This window comes from Trachypithecus francoisi, unplaced genomic scaffold (assembly GCF_009764315.1).
Source record: "Trachypithecus francoisi isolate TF-2019V2 unplaced genomic scaffold, Tfra_2.0 Lachesis_group2, whole genome shotgun sequence".
Taxonomy (NCBI): Eukaryota; Metazoa; Chordata; class Mammalia; order Primates; family Cercopithecidae; genus Trachypithecus; species Trachypithecus francoisi.
Genome location: NW_022681465.1, coordinates 159,719,270 through 159,737,980, shown reverse-complemented (window position 1 = coordinate 159,737,980; position 18,711 = coordinate 159,719,270). Strand labels below are relative to the sequence as shown.

The window sequence follows — 18,711 nt, the reverse complement described above, 5'->3', positions numbered from 1 at the left end:
CTGTATGAATATATACCATAATTTACTTTGCCAGAAATTTGATTTTTGTTTCGTGTCTTCAAAGATACATTAAAGCCTTGGAAACACTTCGGCAGGTACGTCAGACACAAGGTCAGAAAGTAAAAGAATATCAAATGGAACTAAAATATCTGAAGCAATATAAGGAAAAAGCTTGTGAGATTCGTGATCAGATTACAAGTAAGGAAGCCCAGTTAACATCTTCAAAGGAAATTGTCAAATCCTATGAGAATGAACTTGATCCATTGAAGGTAACTTGATTTTATTTTTAATTGACAAAAATTGTATATCTTTGTGGCATACAGCATGATGTTTTGATATAAGTATACATTGTGGAATGGCTAAATCAAGCTATTAACATGCATTAAATTCAATTTTTTTTAATGATGAGAACACTTAAAATCTACTCTCTTAGCAATTATATATTGTTATTAACTAAAGTCATAGTGATATACAGTAGTTAATTTTTTGTATACTAAAGAGGTAGTCCTTTTTTTTTTTTTTTTTTTTTTTACTATGGTAACATTCTCCCCTTATTTGTATATGAAACTGAATGGCTTGTGTATTTCTCAAATTATCAGTGAGCTAATGTTTTAGGTCTATATTAGTCTTTAAATTGCTCAAAGAGCTTGGATTTGAAAGAAAACAAATTTGTAGCATCACACTAAATGAGTAGTGTAGATCACTAGGTGTTAAATAGCAATATCATTACCCAGCCCTACAGTTCTGTATTAAGATATTTTTAAATTGACAGATCTTTCTAGAGAATTTTTAAAATTTGCAGAATGTTTTTGAAACATTCAAAAATTGTACAGAATTTGGAATTGATCCATAACATGTTGATATATTTGCAAATGAGTATACCTATCTAAACCCCATGATTTATAAGAAAGGCCTACAGGAAATTCCATTCATTCATTTAATAAGCATTTATTGGGTGTCTTCTTTGTGTCAAGGTATACTGTGCTTGGGTGCAAAGAGGACTACAACAGCACCCCCCTGTCCTTAGGGTATTCCTAGTCTAAGTAAGAGCATTCTTAAAAATGGCTATTTTCTACATTTTAGACAGATTTTTTTAAGTCATTTAAGAAGGTATTGATTTGATTTTTAAAAACTCACTTGTAAATACCAGTATAGATCTTTGAATCGTGAAGTAGAAAATATATACATTTTTAATGATGGCCATGCATAGAAATATATTGCAAGGGCTTCTGGGAGGAGGTAGGGCTGAGGTGGGTCTTGAAGAATGGGAAGAAATCAAGTCAGCAAACTAGAAGACATTTTATGTATGTATGTTTGTATTTATTTATTTATCATTTTTTTTTTTGAGATGGACTTTTGCTCTTGTTGCCCAGGCTGGAGTGCAGTGGTGCGATCTCGGCTCACCGCAACCTCCGCCTCCTGGGTTCAAGCAATTCTCCTGCCTCAGCCCCCGGGGTAGCTGGGATTACAGGCATGCGCCACCACGCCCAGCTAACTTTTTGTATTTTTAGTAGAGACAGGGTTTCTCCATTTTTGGTCAGGCTGGTCTCGAACTCCCGACCTCAAGTGATCTGCCTGCCTCGGCCTCCCAAGGTGCTGGGATTATAGGCATGAGCCACTGTGCCTGGAAATGTTCGTGTTTATTTTGACTTTTCTTTTAAAAGTAATATGTGCCCCCAGTGAAAAAGTTATAAAAGGATATTAGGTGAAAAGTAAAAGATAGTCTTCCATTCCTCATCTCTGACATTCCAGGGTATATTCTACCTGTAGCTTTTTTTAACTGCATATATACTATACATATGTGTATATAAACATTCACTTGTATGTATGTGTATATTTACCTATACAAGCTTAATCAGAACAGAATTGTGAGAGGAAAAGTCTGGGTTAAGTAAATCAATATAAAAAGAGTAAATGATCAATATGAATCGGGGTCAGATTATAGAAAGCTAATGGATTTCAGACTTGGTTCAATAGACAGAAGAGTGGAAGAGTATGTTATATTTTAGGATGAGTTGTCCTGATAACTCTGTGTGAGCACCGTGGTAATTACCAAGATATTGGAAAAGATTTCCTTTTTTTTTTTCTTCTTTCCCCCTTGCCCCACTCCACATTTTATTTTCTTGAGGAGCATCTTGGTTGGAGAGATGACAAGCATGTGTAACGGTAAAGCAGAAAAAAAACAAGACCTGTAGGAGCTCTGAGGATAAAGAAAGAGAATTTCTGTGTGAGGTAGCCAGAGAGGATTTCATAGGACTAAATGTGGCCATGACCTTTTTGATCATAAATGAGTAGGTCATTGGAGACATAGAGACAGTAAAATCCAAGCCGTCTTTGAACACTTTGTCAAGGAAATCCATATTGTTGAAATGAAGCATTTATATTGGAAGTGATGTCAAGGTAGGGCTAAATGATAATACCTAGGATTTAGTGAGTGGTGCCAAGATTCTAACCAAGGCCGTAGCAGAGGTTGAAGTATTTATGTGCTTGTTTGTGTTTAATTGTGAGTAATTCTCCAAAGGTTTAATATTCTTGTCTGTTTCCTCAGAGCCTAGCCTAGTGCCTGGCACGTAGCAGGTGGTTCAGTAAATGTTGATTAAGTAGATGACTTCCAGAGTCCTTTTTTAGCTCTGACATGTGAAGATTCTTCCCTTCATAGAACCCAATTAAAGTTTGGGTCAAATCACCTTCCCAGAAAAGACTGCTTCCTTTCAACCACGCACTAGAATGCATCCTTTCCCATTTTTACTGATTCCCTTCATCTTCAGGAACTCTCACTCTCTTATAAACTACTTTATTACCATCCCACCATATCCTGCCCTCTTTTTTTGCCCTACTTAGATCTGTTTTCCTTTCTTGCCTTAAATGGGAATTGCTAGAGGAATACGTTTCTAATTTTTATTTTTTCCATACACAAGTTCATGGTCCTTCTATACTTGATAGCCCAGCTGCTCTATTTTTTAAAACTCATTTCACACTGGCACCTAAGCTTTAAACACTTGGCTGTTTTCATTGTTGTTGTCTGCCTGCTTGTCCTAGCTCCTTTTACTAGGTGTGTACTCTGGGGATAGAACCTATGTTTTGTGCTCTGAGATTAGAACCAAAACACAGATGTCAAAGAAGGAATTCAGGGGATCTGGTGACTGGCTGGATTTAAGGAATGAAGCAGGTAGAGATGTCATGAAAGATCCAAGCCCAGATGATTGTCATAATGTTTGTGCTACCAAGAGGCGGTGAAAACACTGATGGAAAGAAACTGAGCACTTTGTAGATTATCATAACGGAGCTGTTAATATTCATTGCTCTTAAGTATCCATCCAGTTATCTTTGTCAGACTCTACTCAAAAGGTATTTTCTGAGTACAGAAGTTTTTTCACAAGTAGTGCAAATGGTCTCATTCATTGTTTACCGCCTAACACTAATCCAAGTGCTTTACAATGTATGATGTAAACCCCATAGTAACTCTGTGAGGTTGTATTGGCAAGAAAACTGAGGCACAGGTGTTGGTGGTGGAAATAAGGGTTAAAGGTAGGATTTGAGTCCTTTGATTCCTAAGTTTATACTTGCTTTTTCTTTTTAAGTCAAGTTTATTAAGGTATAATATATATATGGTAAAACCCACACTTTTTAGAGTATAAATTCTATGAGTTAAGACATATGCATACAGTAGCATAACCAGCACTACAATGAAGATGTAGAATATTTCAGTCTCCCCAAAAAGTTCTCTCAAAGTCCTTGCAGTCAGTCCTCTCCCCCTGCTCCCATCCATAGTAGCCACTAATTTGTTTCCTGTCATTATAGTTTTGTCTTTTCCAAAGAGTGGCACATATATAGAATCATAGCGTATGCAGACTTTTGTGTCTGGGATTTATCTATGTTGCTGCATGTGTGAGTAATTAATTCTTTTTTTGAGATGGAGTTTCACTCTTGTTGCCCAGGCTGGAGTGCAATGGTGTGATCTTGGCTCACCACAACCTCCGCCTCCCAGGTTCAGGCAATTCACCTACCTCAGCCTCCCAAGTAGCTGGGATTACAGGCATGCGCCACCACACCCAGCTAATTTTTTTTTTGTATTTTTAGTAGAGACAGGGTTTCTCTATGTTGGTCAGGCTGGTCTCGAGCTCCCAACCTCAGGTGATCCGCCCACCTCAGCCTCCCAAAGTTCTAGGATTACAGGCGTGAGCCACTGCGCCCCAGCAATTCATTCCTTTTTATTGCTGAGGAGCATTCCTTCCATTGTATGCATATATTATAATTTTTTTCCTCATCTATTCCATGGCTGATGGACATTAAGTTGTTTTCGGCTTTGGGCTGTTACAGATAAAACTATAAACTTTTGTATACAGGTCTTTGGATAACTTTAGGAATGGGGTTGCTAGGTTGTATGGTAAGTATATGTTTAACGTGTACTTTAGCTGTACCATCTGGTACCACTTTGTAGTCCTACCAACAATTTACCAATAATTTATGAGAATGTAATTGCTCTGCATTCTCATCCACACTTAGTACTGTCAATCTTTTTCATTTTAGCCATAATAGTAGGTGTGTGGTAGTATCTCATTGTGAGGTTGTATTTCTTTATATTTTTTAATTTGTGTTTTCCTAGTTGATCAGTCAGTCAATTGATTATTGATTTTGAGCATCTTTTCATGTATTTATTTGCCATCTGAATATCTTTGTTAGTAAAATGCAAAAATCTTTTGCCTATTTTTCAATTTTATTTATTTATTGCTCATTTTATTATTGAACTGTGAGAGTTCTTTTTTTTTTTTTTTTGAGACAAGGTCTCTCTCTCTCACCCAGGCCAGAGTGCAGTGGTGTGATCTTGGCTCACTGCAACCTCTGACTCCCAGGCTCAAGTGATCCTTCCACCTCAGCCTCCTGAGTAGCTGGGACTACAGGCACACACCACCACATCCAGCTAATGTTTTTTAATTTTTTGTAGAGGCAAGATCTCACTAGGTTACCCAGACTGGTCTCAAACTTCTGGGCTCAAGCGATCAGCCTGCCTCAGTCTCCCAAAGTGCTGAGATTACAGGTGTGAGCTACAGTGCTGGGCAGAGAGTTCTAAATATGTTCTGGATACCAGCCCTTTATCAGATATTGGTTTTGCAGATATTTCTTAACTGCTTTTCAGAGGACAGGAGTTTTAAATTTTGATGAGGTACAGTTTATCAACTGTTTTCACTTATGGTTTATGCTTTTTGTTTCATATTTAGGGGAAGTCTTTGTCTGACCCAGTGCCACAAAAATATTCTTCAATGTTTTATAGTTTATAATACATTTTTGTACAAATCAGTTAAGTCCTTTTAGTCTCCTGCTTAGTATATGCTTTTGTGAGGATTAGAGAGAATTTATAGCAGCACCTAGTACAATGCCTGGAACATAGCAAACATTCAGTCAGTGATACCTATGACTGTTGTTCTTGGTAAAATTATTTTTTTCAAATCTCTCTTTCATTTAGCTAACATTGAACACCTATTGCATGTTCTGGGGATACATTAGGGAACAAAGTAAACAAAGTTTCTGTTTTTAGGCCGTTTGCATTCATATGCAAATCACAAGGTATGCTATTAGTATAATTTTAATAAATTATGTTAAAGTTAAGGATGCATTTTGGTACAATTATGAAAGTTTGCAATTGCTACCTAAGCATTCCAGTAACTTAATATGTTAGTTTAAAATTAGGTCCTGCTGGGCATGGTGGTGCATACTTATAGTCCCAGTTACTTGGAGGCTGAGGTGGGAGGAACACTTGAGCCCAGGAGTTCAAATTGTATTGCACTGTTATTGCACCTGTGAGTAGCCACCCCAGCCAGGGCCACATAGCAAGACCTTGTCTCTGCATTTAAAATAATAATAATAAAAGTAGGTTCTAAACATTTCTTAGAAGAAGAGTTGGTCAGTTTTGGAATCATAGAGGCAAATACTAAAAGAATATCCCCAGCATCATCCAATAAGAGAATGCCCCGAACCAGATCCCAGTATTCATTCCTAGGAGCTGAGGCAGCCAGCTGTCTCTGGAAGCGAGCCTCAGAGCAGGCCACTGAGCTCGTTTGTTGTACTTGACTTGCTCAGAGTCCTCTGTGGTTTAGCAAGCTTTGGATTAAAGTATACTCTTCATGTAAATTTGCCTACAGGCTCAGAATGCATTGGTAATTCACCATGAATTTCTAGCCCTCTCAGTAGTCCTGACTTAAAAAGAAAAATACATTAAATAATTAGCCTTTTAAGGATTAAGTTCTTAAAATGTGCTGCTTTATGTATTGTAACTCTAACTGCCCAATGAATGAATGACTTTTGTGGGAGGTTGAGGACAGGGCATGGTGTTCGGAGTTAGAAGTGGAATTGAATTCCTACTTCTCTCTACTAGCTATAAGGACTTGGGCCAAGTTACTTAATGTCTCTGAACTTCAGTTTCTCTAGGCCCGCTCTACAGTATTATTGTTAGCATTAAATTAGATCACTTTTACTAAATGCCTGGACCTGGATTATCTTGTCTTCATCTATCAGCCATGTAAGCTATAGTGAGTTTTATTTATGTGGTGTTTCTTTATTTTCAGAATCGTCTAAAAGAAATTGAACATAATCTCTCTAAAATAATGAAACTTGACAATGAAATTAAAGCCCTGGATAGCCGAAAGAAGCAAATGGAGAAAGATAATAGTGAACTCGAAGAGAAAATGGAAAAGGTTTGTGGTGGTAGAATTTTGTTCTGCTTCAAAATTTTAGGATTATTGTAATGAACTTTATTTGAATCCATTTTGCCATCCACATTGGAAAAAAATACAGATCTTGTTACTTCTATGTGTATGTTAAAATGAAGGACATTGAATAAAGTTTGGTTTCTATTTGGCACCTCAAAGTGATCATATTTTCTTATGTTTGTACATTAAAGCTTTTTATTTTGGTGTTACACAGGTTTTTCAAGGGACTGATGAGCAACTAAATGACTTATATCACAATCACCAGAGAACAGTAAGGGAGAAAGAAAGGAAATTGGTAGACTGTCATCGTGAACTGGAAAAATTAAATAAAGAATCTAGGCTTCTCAATCAAGAAAAGTCAGAACTGCTTGTTGAACAGGGTAGGACAAAATGTTTATTTGGTTGTTTTTCCTACTATGATATTACACATTTTCTGTATGAATGAAGAATCTCCAAGGACTTATGCTGAGTGAAAAGCCAATCTTAAAAGGCTATACACAGTATGTTTCCATTTATATAACATTTTTGTAATGTCAAAATTTTAGAAATGGTGGAGAAATTAGTAGTTGCCAGGGATACTAGGTAAGAGAAGGGGCAGGAGGGCGATAGGTATGGTTATGATTAGAACAAAAAGAGCGTTCTGGTAGTGTTGGAACTGTTCAGTATCTTGACTGCCATAGTGGATATATGAACCTACTCAGGTGATAAAATTATATGGAACTTAATAAACACACATACACACGCACAGGGGTACAAATAAAATTGGGGACTTTTGAATAAGATTGATGAATTATATCAATGTCAGTATTTTGGTTGTCATATTATACTGCAGTTCTGCAAAGTGTTATCACTGGGGGAAACTGGGCAAAATGTACAAGAGAACACACTGCATTATTTTTTATAACTCGTGAATCTACAACTATCTCAACTTTTTAAGCACCAGTTTAAAAATAAAAATTATGAGGTTTTTTTTTTTTTAAAGGTCGTCTACAGCTACAAGCAGATCGCCATCAAGAACATATCCGGGCTAGAGATTCATTAATTCAGTCTTTGGCAACACAGCTAGAACTGGATGGCTTTGAGCGTGGACCATTCAGTGAAAGACAGATTAAAAATTTTCACAAACTTGTGAAAGAGAGACAAGAAGGGGAAGCAAAAACTGCCAACCAACTGATGGCAAGTATTTTGAAATATAGTGTTTGTTGTTTTGTTTACGTCATATTCTCTACCTGAATTGTTTTAATTTTTGGTTGGACTCTATTGTGGCATATTTTTCTATTAGTGTTAGCATAAAATCTGCTACAAGGCAGAGAAACTTTTATTGAAGCAAATATTCTAAAGTGTATAAGGATAAAAATATTAAGAAAATGTAAACCTACATTTTGTATTTGGTTTTAAGTAAAAAATTTTTTAAAGCTAATTGCAGAGAAAACATTTGCTCATGGTTAATGATTATCTCAGGGTAGTGGTTTTGATAGTTTTTAAAATAAAGTCTTGAACCACATGTTTTGGTCAGTGATGGACCACATATTTGACAGTAGTCCCATATAATCATATTACTGTATTTTACTGTATGTTTTCTGTGTTTAGATACGTTTAGATACATAAATACTTATCATCATATTACAATTGCCGAAGTATTCAGTACAGATATATGCCGTGTAAGTTTGTAGCCTAGAAACAATAGGCTATACCATATAGTCTATGTGTGTAGTAAGCTATATACCATGTAGGCTTATATAAATACATTCTGATGTTCACACAATGATAAAATTGCCTAATGATGCATTTCTCGGAATATATCCCTGCTGAACAACACATGACTGTACTTTTTTGTATTTTCTTCAGTGTACATATATTCCTTTTGCAATTAAAAAACTCTTTCTTAAATTGTTTGGTAAATTATTAATGCTTATTCTTTACGTACGCATTTAGAATGACTTTGCAGAAAAAGAGACTCTGAAACAAAAACAGATAGATGAGATAAGAGATAAGAAAACTGGACTGGGAAGAATAATTGAGTTAAAATCAGAAATCCTAAATAAAAAGCAGAATGAGCTGAAAAACGTGAAGTATGAATTACAGCAGTTGGAAGGATCTTCAGACAGGATTCTTGAACTGGACCAGGAGCTCATAAAAGCTGTAAGATATTGTTTGAATAATCTAGTAATTTTAAGATATAAGACTTTTAGAAATATTTTGTTTATTTTTAATCCTAAGATTATGGCATTTTAATAAAAACATCAACTTTGTCTTATTCTCATGTAAAATGAATTCATCTGAATATCTTGATCTTCTGAGTCTTTGCTTCTACAATCTGGTAGGTTGAAAATTAGAATCACATAGGGAGCTTTTTAAAGATACTGTACTCAGACCTTAAAGCTTCAGACCTTCCAAATCAAAATCTCTGAGAATGGGGCATAGAAATGTACATTCAAAAACACAACAAAACTGAGTGATTCTTATGAGCACCTTGGTTAAGAACACTTACCAGGCTGAGTGCGGTGGCTCACACCTGTAATCCCAGCACTTTGGGAGGCCAAGGCAGGCAGATCATCTGAGGTCAGGAGTTCAAGACCAGGCTGGTCAACATGGCAAAACCCCATCTCTACTAAAAATACAAAAATCAGCTGGGCGTGGTGGCACGCACCTGTAGTCCCAGCTACTTGGGAGGCTGGGACAAGAGAATTGCTTGAACCTGGGAAACGGAGGTTGCAGTGAGCCAAGATCATGCCACTACACTCCAGCCTGGGTGACAGAGTGAGTCTCCATCTCAAAAAAAAAAAAAAAAAAAAAGAACACTTACCAAAGTTTTTAAAAAACAAGTATTTTTCCTGTAGGTCACACACATTGTAATTCTAAATGATTTTTGCTGTATTACTACTTTTTCTGTGGTAATAACTTTCTTAGCCAGTCTTTTCAGGTATTTCCAAAGTTTCTTTCTTGCTTCTAGTCTGTCCTCTTTCTTCACATCTCCATCACCAAAGTAAGCATTCTAAAGCATGGCAAACTTCTTAAAGCCCATCTTGATAATTTATGTAAACATTTATTTTTGCTTTGTAACTTACCATTGTAGCATACATTTTTGTCAATTTAGCACTTTTTCACAGTGTTGTCTTGTTGGGGTGGGGAGATACTGGTCAGGGACCACGTCACACTATTTTTATAGTTTCTACATACTAGGCAATATGGTGAATTACATGGGGACTTAATAAATACTTAATTGTTGACTGAGGACTCACTAATCTGTATACTTAGACACATGTCTCCTAATTTTACACTAATTCTCACTTTTCTTTCCTGTTTGACCCTTCTAGGTTTATTTACTAATTCTCTACCATTATAACATAGTACGGTCACTTTAATAAGATTTACCTTAAAACATATATAGTGCTTGTTTTTTTCTCTTGTTGGATACAAACAATATTATTTGGAACATTGTGAGGAGTAGTTAATTTCTAATACAGCTTATTATTTTAATTCTGGCACAAAATATCTAACACTTTTGCATTTGTATGAATTATTGACTAGGAACGTGAGTTAAGCAAGGCTGAGAAAAACAGCAATGTAGAAACTTTAAAAATGGAAGTAATAAGTCTTCAAAATGAAAAAGCAGACTTAGACAGGACCCTGCGTAAACTTGACCAGGAGATGGAGCAATTAAACCATCATACAACAACACGTACCCAGATGGAGATGCTGACCAAAGACAAAGTATGATTTCTCTTTTTGTTCTAATTTTTTTTACTGTCTGGTACTTAAAATAGCCTACCTTGCGTTCATGAGTCATAGACTATAAGGTATTAAGTTGGTATTGACTTTATATTTTAGATGCTAAGTGAGCTTAGTACTCTATATAATAGACTTTCAAGCTTAAAAGTTATTGTTTAATTACAAAAAGTTAATACAGAAATATATATATACACACACGAACATTACTGTTAGCTTTTAACATACAGAAGTTTTAAAATTCTGTATTGTTTGACTTGGTACTCCACTCTTAGGGCTTAGAAAGACCATTCCCACGTGAAGACTTTAAGAAATTTTATATTTTATTTTCGTATTTTTATAGTTTTAAGCTTAGAACTTTAGTCAATCTAGAATTTATTTTCGTTCTTGATATAATGTGGAGATGTAGACTTTATTTTTAAAAGTTTTTTTTTTTTTACCTATAGGCTGACAAAGATGAACAAATCAGAAAAATAAAATCTAGGCACAGTGATGAATTAACGTCACTGTTGGGATATTTTCCCAACAAAAAACAGCTTGAAGACTGGCTACATAGTAAATCAAAAGAAATTAATCAGACCAGGGACAGACTTGCCAAATTGAAGTAAGTTGTAACATTTGGAGATGTAATAGAAATCTCTTATTTCATGCTTACCTGTTTAATTGTTTTAAAATAATTTATTGTCCTGAAATGGTATGTTGTATTGATCAACTTTAGTTCTTGCATACAAGAAGACTTCAGAAAGTTCGTGGAAAAATGGAATTAAAAGATAAAAATTTAAAATAAACTGTATTTCTCAACATAAGCTCCATCAAGTTGAAGACTCTTCTGAGCAATGATACCAGCAATTTAGTTCAGTCCTAAAAAACTGAGGGTCCTGGGAATTTAACCATATTAATGTAGTCTTTTTTACATTATTAGCGTAAAAATGGGTGCCCTTTAAAGATTTTTTAAGATTAAGAAACTAGAAGATAGGAGGAGCCAAATCAGGACTGTAAGGTGGATGCCTAATGATTTCCCATAGAAACTCTTGCAAATGCCCCTTGTTTGATGAGAGGGATGAGCAGGAACATTTGTTGTGTTGGAAAAGGACTCTGGTGAAGGTTTCCTGGGCATTTTTCTGCTAATGCTTTGGCTAGCTCTCTCAAAACACTCTCATAATAAGCAGTTACCATTCTTTAGCCCTCCAGAAAGTCAGCAAGCAAAATGCCTTGAGCATCCCAAACAACTGTTGCCATGACCTTTGCTCTTATCTGGGCTGCTTTTTCTTTGACTGGACCACTTCCACTACTTGCTTTCACTGTGCTTTGTCTTCAGGATTTTACTGGTAAAGCCACATTCCATCACCTCCTGTTACAATTCTTTGAAGAATGCTTTAGGAACTTGATTCTACTTGTTGAGACTCTCCATTGAAAGCTCTGCTGTTGTCTTCAGCTTATCTGGAAGCAGTGGTTTTGGGCATCCATCAAGTAGAACGTTTACTCAACTTTAATTTTTCAGTCAGAATTGTGTAACCTGAATCAGTTGAGGTGTCTGTGGTGTTGGCTATTGTTTCTGCTGTTAATCATTGATCTTCAATTAGGGCTTGAAGAAGATGAATTTTTTCCTCACAAATTGATGTGAACAGTCTGCCACTGTGGGCTTCATCTTTAATAATGGCTCATCCCTTCTTAAACTGAGTTATCCATTTGTAAACTGCTGATTTATTTGGGGCACTGACCTCATAAACTTATTGTAAAGTATCAGTGATTCACCATTCTTCCACCCACACTTCACCATAAATTTGATGTTTGTTCTTGCTTCAGTTTTAGCTCTAATTGGGGCTCTTTTCAAACTGATGTCTTAACCGTGTTAATGCCTTAAACTAGATCCTATTCAGACATGTTATAACAAGTTAGTGTGAGTTGATTTCAGTGCAAAACATTTTGAACTTCATGCATAGTTTTTTATAATACACATTTTCCATGAACATTTTGAAGACCCCTCATATTTTACAAATTAAGTAAAATGGTAATGGGTAGTAATTTAGACGTCTTGTCCCTTGAAAATTTGTAGACCTATGAAGATTAAAATTTAAAAATTCTATTTTCATTTCTGTGAGAAATCCATTATAAAAAGTGATCATATTTCTCAGATGTTACCTTGGATGGTGGTTGGATAAGCGGGTCAAAAATTCCACACAGATTTTTGAGGAAAGTAGAGGACTTGGTTTTGGTGATGTTTAATCTGTGTGTCTTGTGGAAGTGTCTGTGAGGGAATACAGTATTGGAGTTTGAAATTCAGGAGATTGGGAGTTGTTGCTATGCAAGGGATACTCGAAGTCATTAGTATGTCACCTTGAGAGAGTTACACAAAGAAAAGGGGTTACAATTAGATTCCCGGGAAGCACAAACATTTAAAATGTTAGCAGGCCAAGGAAAAGGATCAAGTGAAGGAAACTGGTATGTGCCCAGGGAACCAGAGTGAGAGCCAGATAGCCGTGGTGTCTGGGTGCCTTGAGAAAACAGTCTTCAAGGAGAAAGTCAACAGTGTTTGGTGCTACCTAGAGGTAGAGTAAGATGAAGACTGTACTTGGCACTTAGGTCACTGGTGATCTTGATGAGAAGTGCTCAATGGAGTCTAGGATAATGAAAATATCATCTGTATTAGTTACTTTTTTCCAAAATTTTACTGTGACTCACGATCGGTAGTCATGATGAAGAAGCATGTGTGCAGTAACACACATTTATCTGAAACCAGTTTCTCAAAGTAGTATGTATACATACAGCCTATTCCAATATATTACCATCTATTCATGAAATTGATTACATGGTAGCTAGTGCATCGAAACCTGCAAATTGAAAAACCATGTTATCTGTAAGTATTGAGGTTGGCTAGGATGATATTTAAGAGCTAAAAGTGGAGATAAATTGTACTAGTAAGCAAAATATTTGATTAATGAGAGGGAATGACTGTTCTGGAGGCAAGTGGGTGACAGCAACAAGGAGGGAGAGGATACAAAGAAACAGTATTTACAGGAGAGTAAGGAAGTAGTATTTGTGAAAGGACTAAAGAGAATTACGGGGGTGTTCTGTCTTCTTTCTGTCCAATAGTCCCAGCAAGCGTCTTGCTGAGGCTTAACCTGGGATCAAAGGCCATGAACTCCCAGAAACCAGGCAGAATTCTGTGTACATTTTTCTGGGAGCAGGCCCATGAGTAGGACTGGCAGGTGAGTCAGTATCACAGGGGGAGAGTTAAGACAGAAGTGTACTTGTCCCTCAACTTCTTAAAAAAAAGTATTTGGTCATGATTTGTTGGCAGAAATTTATCTTGTTTTTGCCTACTCAAATTTTCAAACTCATTTCTCCTATTTTAAAATGAAAATCCATATTTGTTCTTATTTTAGCAAGGAACTAGCTTCAGCTGAGCAGAACAAAAATCATATAAATAATGAACTAAAAAGAAAGGAAGAGCAGTTGTCCAGTTACGAAGACAAGCTGTTTGATGTTTGTGGTAGCCAGGATTTTGAAAGTGATTTAGACAGGCTTAAAGAGGAAATTGAAAAATCATCAAAACAGCGAGGTAAGTTACCTACTTTATGTTATCAGGATACTCTGACACCTTTGAATTTTCATTCACAGGTAACTGTTAAGGATGGGGAATTTAAAAACCTGGTTATGGAGCCTAATGGCTTGGATTTCAGTCCTGGTTCTACAACTTACTCCCTGTGTGACTTTAGGCAAGTTACTGAAACCTTCCTGTGTTTGATCGTCTGTAAAATGAGGACACAGCTACCACCTGGGGTACTGAGGACTGAATGAGATTATAGTTGTAAAACCCTTAGAACAGTGCCTGGCACAGATAAAGCTCTCAGTAGACGTTTTGTTACACTTATAATGTGTTACCAAAAAATATTTATACAAATCTGAATGTATCATGCTCTTTGGAAGAGAATGTTGGAATTTTAAGTATCAGAATTTTTCTTTTATAATATATTTATAAAGCAAGAATAATGTATTTATAGAAAAAGATAAAACCATATTGACAATACTGTATTTTATGTTTTTTCTCATTGGTGATATAACTTATTTTCTTAAAATAGCCATGCTGGCTGGAGCCACAGCAGTTTACTCCCAGTTCATTACTCAGCTAACAGATGAAAACCAGTCATGTTGCCCCGTTTGTCAGAGAGTTTTTCAGACAGAGGCTGAATTACAAGAAGTCATCAGTGATTTGCAGTCTAAACTGCGACTTGCTCCAGATAAACTCAAGTCAACAGAATCAGAGCTAAAAAAAAAGGAAAAGCGGCGTGATGAAATGCTGGGACTTGTGCCCATGAGGTAAGAATAGGGATTTACCTTAACTGTACATGTAGCAGCACATTGTAAAAGGTACCCGTCTCATGCCTGGGCAGATGGTAGTTACGCAGTAAGAACTCTGAGCTAGTATGCCCTGTCTTATGTCACTTCTGTGATAAGAAGAGTCAATTATTTTGTTTAAAGGTAAGCTTATTTCCTTTCTTTCTTTCCTTTTTTTTCTTTCTTTTTTTTTTTTTTCTGAGACAGAGTCTCTCTCTGTCACCTAAGCTGGAGGCACGATCTTGGCTCATTGCAACCTCCACCTCCCAGAAGCAATTCCCATGCCTCAGCCTCCTCAGTAGCTGGGATTACAGGCATGTACCACCATGCCCAGCTAATTTTTGTAATTTTTAGTAAAGATGGAGTTTCACCATGTTGGCCAGGCTGATCTCGAACTCCTGACCTCAAGGGATTGGCCCACCTCAGCCTCCCTGGGATCACAGGTGTGAGCACCGTGCATGGCCGGTAAGCTTATTTCTTAAACTGTGAGGTAAACATAGTCTACGTTCTTTTGTATGTGTGTTTAATTCCCAAGACTTAGCTTGTGGGCATAGATTTTCACAGATTTAGGACTGTCGACTTGCCACTTTCTGAACCCAGCAAAAGAATTTAAGTACTGAAAAGTTCTCCCAGAAGACAGGTTTTAAACTATGTTTTTAATGTCTTTTCCACTTTCAAAAAGATTTTCAGTTGTTTATATTTTCCCTCACTTGTACAAGAAATTCATGTTATGTTCTGTTTACAAATAAAAATCAAGTTAGGAAATATGTGATGATTGCCTTAGTGTCTCCCAGAACATAGAGAACAAGGCTGGTCCCAGAGACCTTAAGACATGACCCTCCAGGAGCTAATGGTCTGATTAAGAAGACAGGCTCTCAGAATTCAACATTTAGAAAACTAGGCTTAATCAAGTGCTTAACAAAATGATTCAAACAAATATGTTAGTTAAGAAGGGAGGAGTCATTGGATACAAAATGAGAAAAATATTTTGAGAATGAGGCAGGGAGAGGAATATAAGGCCTGGAGAAGTTCATTCAGCTCAGCCGAGAGGAGATGGAAGTCAGAACACGGTGCAAAGGGAAGAGGAGTATGACCTATGCTGCAGTAGAAATGTTATCTGGAGTTTGGGGAATTATTTATAGGGATTGAATCCTGTACATTGGGGAGATAGGGCTACATTATATTCAGGCCTAGTTACAACTCTTTCTGATAGGTGATGAAGAGCCAACCTAAGGGATTTAATGAAAGATGTATTTTAGGAAAATTAATTTAATATCAGTATATTGACTGAAACAGGCTGAGAAAAGCTCAGGAAGCAGAAAAACCAGGAGAGTGAAAGTGATTGCCCTGGAAAACCAAGGAGCAGTTTCAGGAAAAGGAGAAAGAAAGGCTGCTGGGTGATCTTAAGGATGTTACTTAACTCATTTGGGCCTTAGTATCCCCCACATGAAGTGAGGGGATTGACTTACATAATGATCATTAAGCTTCCTGCCACTTCTGGTTAAGACACTACTTTTGGCCGGGCGCGGTGGCTCAAGCCTGTAATCCCAGCACTTTGGGAGGCCGAGACGGGTGGATCACGAGGTCAGGAGATTGAGACCATCCTGGTCTACACAGTGAAACCCCGTCTCAACTAAAAAAAAATACAAAAAACTAGCCGGGCGAGATGGCGGGCGCCTGTAGTCCCAGCTACTCGAGAGGCTGAGGCAGGAGAATGGCGTAAACCCGGGAGGCGGAGCTTGCAGTGAGCCGAGATCGCGCCACTGCACTCCAGCCTGGGCGACAGAGCGAGACTCCGTCTCAAAAAAAAAAAAAAAAGACACTACTTTCAGATATCCCCTGGGGTCACTTTCAGAGACATTGTGGAGGTCTATTTATGATAGTCACTTAGGTGGAAGGTTATTGGTGAAGAGGAGTAAAGTAACAAGATTAAATTTATCTGTGTGCCATTTGCCTTTTCACCTTTAGAATACGCCCTTGATACCAACACTATCATGAGAACTGCCTATTCGTGCAGCCAAGATAGGCAGTCTACTGGAGTGCAGATAATACAGCAGTAAACAAAATGGACAAAGTCCCTGCCCTCATGGACTTTATATTCCAGTGGGGAGGAGATGGATGACAAATAAGTGAATATATGATACACCGGGGGATGATCAGGGGCATCGAGAAAAATACAGCAAGATAAGGGAATAGGGAGTAGCTGAAGGGTGGTCGGGGGAACTTGATGAAGGTGGCTTTGGAGTAGAAACTTGAGAGAAGTGAGGGAGCCAGCCGTGCAGTTGTCCAGAAGAATATTCCAGGCAGTACAAAATCTCTGAGACATATTTGACCGGAAGGCCAAAGGGAAGAGCTGTGTAAGATGAGCTCAGAGAGGTAGTAGTAGGGAGCCATATCTTGCTTCTTTGCGGGAAATACTATCATTTAAAGCCTCAGATTCACCAGTACCTAATGTAAAACTAACATCGTGACTGAGAACTCAGCTGAAAATATACCTGTTTATCATTTGGTATAGTACTGACTCAGATTCATTTATTATAGCACCTCATTTGAATACAAACTCAATTGGTATTTCCCCCCCATTTCTCCCACAGGTTTTTTTAGTACCATATCTGTGTGGGCCTTTTTACACACAATCCCCTTAGAAAAGGAATGCTGTCCAAAAATAGGTGAATTGAGTTTCTGAGAAAACAAAAATCCAAAGAGTAAATTTCAAATGTCTGTCTATAAAAAATGATAGGCAAGGTAATGGATATGCTAAATTACCTTTATTTAATCATTGTACATTGTGTACATAGAACATCACATTGTACCCCATAAATGTTTACAATTATGATTTATCTATTGAAAATATTTTTAAAACCCTTGTGAACTATGAGAAAAATTAACTCTTGAATATAAAAAATAAAATGTCATAAAAATGAAAAACAAACCCAGAGAACCCTAATAGATCTCTCTAGTGCATTCTTCAGGGAAGCTTCTCTGCTTTTTCTTAGAACACTTCTTTTGAGACAGAGTTTCACTCTTATTGCCCAGGCTGGAGTGCAGTGGCACAATCTCGGCTCACTGCAACCTCCGCCTCCGCCTCCTGGGTTTAAGCAGTTCTTTAGCCTCAGCTTCCCGAGTAGCTGGGATTATAGGCGCCCTTCACCACACCCAGCTAATTTTTTGTATTTTTAGTAGAGATGGGGTTTCACCATGTTGGCCAGACTGGTCTTGAACTCCTGAGCTCAGGTGATCCACCAGCCTCAGCCTCCCAAAGTGCTGGTATTGCAGACGTGAGCCACTACACCCAGCCAGAACACTTCTTTTAACATCTTAGGTAATCATCAAAAAAGAATGCACCAAAACCTGGTCCATACTGATGAAAGATTTTGTGTGTGTATGAAAATGTAAAACTAGGGTTAAAACTGTATGTATACCTATAGTTCTTCACAGAGATGTCCCCAGTTTAATAAATGCTTGGCAATCTTTATTAGGCTGTCATAGCTGTGTCACTTTTTAGATATTGGGCACATAATTTAAGGCCAACTACTGATCTGTGACAACAGTGTTCAAGAGGTAACATTGGCATGGAATTATTCACAATCTCCATGCCTTCATATTTGTTATACTCATATGGAATAAGAATACCTCCTATTTCTGTGGTATAAAAAACTATAGGTCTGACATGCACATGTGTGTTTATTGCGGCACTACTCACAATAGCAAAGACTTGGAACCAACGCAAGTGCCCATCAGTGATAGACTGGATAAAGAAAATGTGGCACATATACACCATGGAGTAACTATGCAGCCATATAAAAGGATGAGTTCATGTCTTTTGCAGGGACATGGATGAAACTGGAAACCATCATTCTCAGCAAACTAACACAGGAGAGCAGAAAACCAAACACCACATATTCTCACTCATAAGTGGGAGCTGAACAATGAGAGC

The 18,711-nt window shown here is 37.2% G+C and overlaps 1 protein-coding gene across 4 annotated transcripts in view; it reads left to right on the top strand.

Annotated features, from left to right (window-relative positions):
• Nucleotides 1-18,711, top strand: part of RAD50 (RAD50 double strand break repair protein) — an 83,857-nt gene that overhangs the window by 25,275 nt on the left and 39,871 nt on the right. For 3 of the 4 annotated variants that reach the window (XR_004430071.1, XM_033181284.1, XM_033181285.1), the window contains exons 5-13: nt 65-269; nt 6,564-6,692; nt 6,922-7,087; nt 7,690-7,883; nt 8,643-8,849; nt 10,239-10,421; nt 10,883-11,040; nt 13,823-13,998; nt 14,519-14,756. Coding sequence is in view for 3 of the 4 variants with exons in the window: in XM_033181284.1 (XP_033037175.1) it covers nt 65-269; nt 6,564-6,692; nt 6,922-7,087; nt 7,690-7,883; nt 8,643-8,849; nt 10,239-10,421; nt 10,883-11,040; nt 13,823-13,998; nt 14,519-14,756 (1,656 nt within the window). In the remaining variant the exon portion in view is untranslated. The remainder of the gene's footprint in view (nt 1-64; nt 270-6,563; nt 6,693-6,921; nt 7,088-7,689; nt 7,884-8,642; nt 8,850-10,238; nt 10,422-10,882; nt 11,041-13,822; nt 13,999-14,518; nt 14,757-18,711) is intronic. The other variant, XM_033181286.1, reaches the window with a different exon arrangement.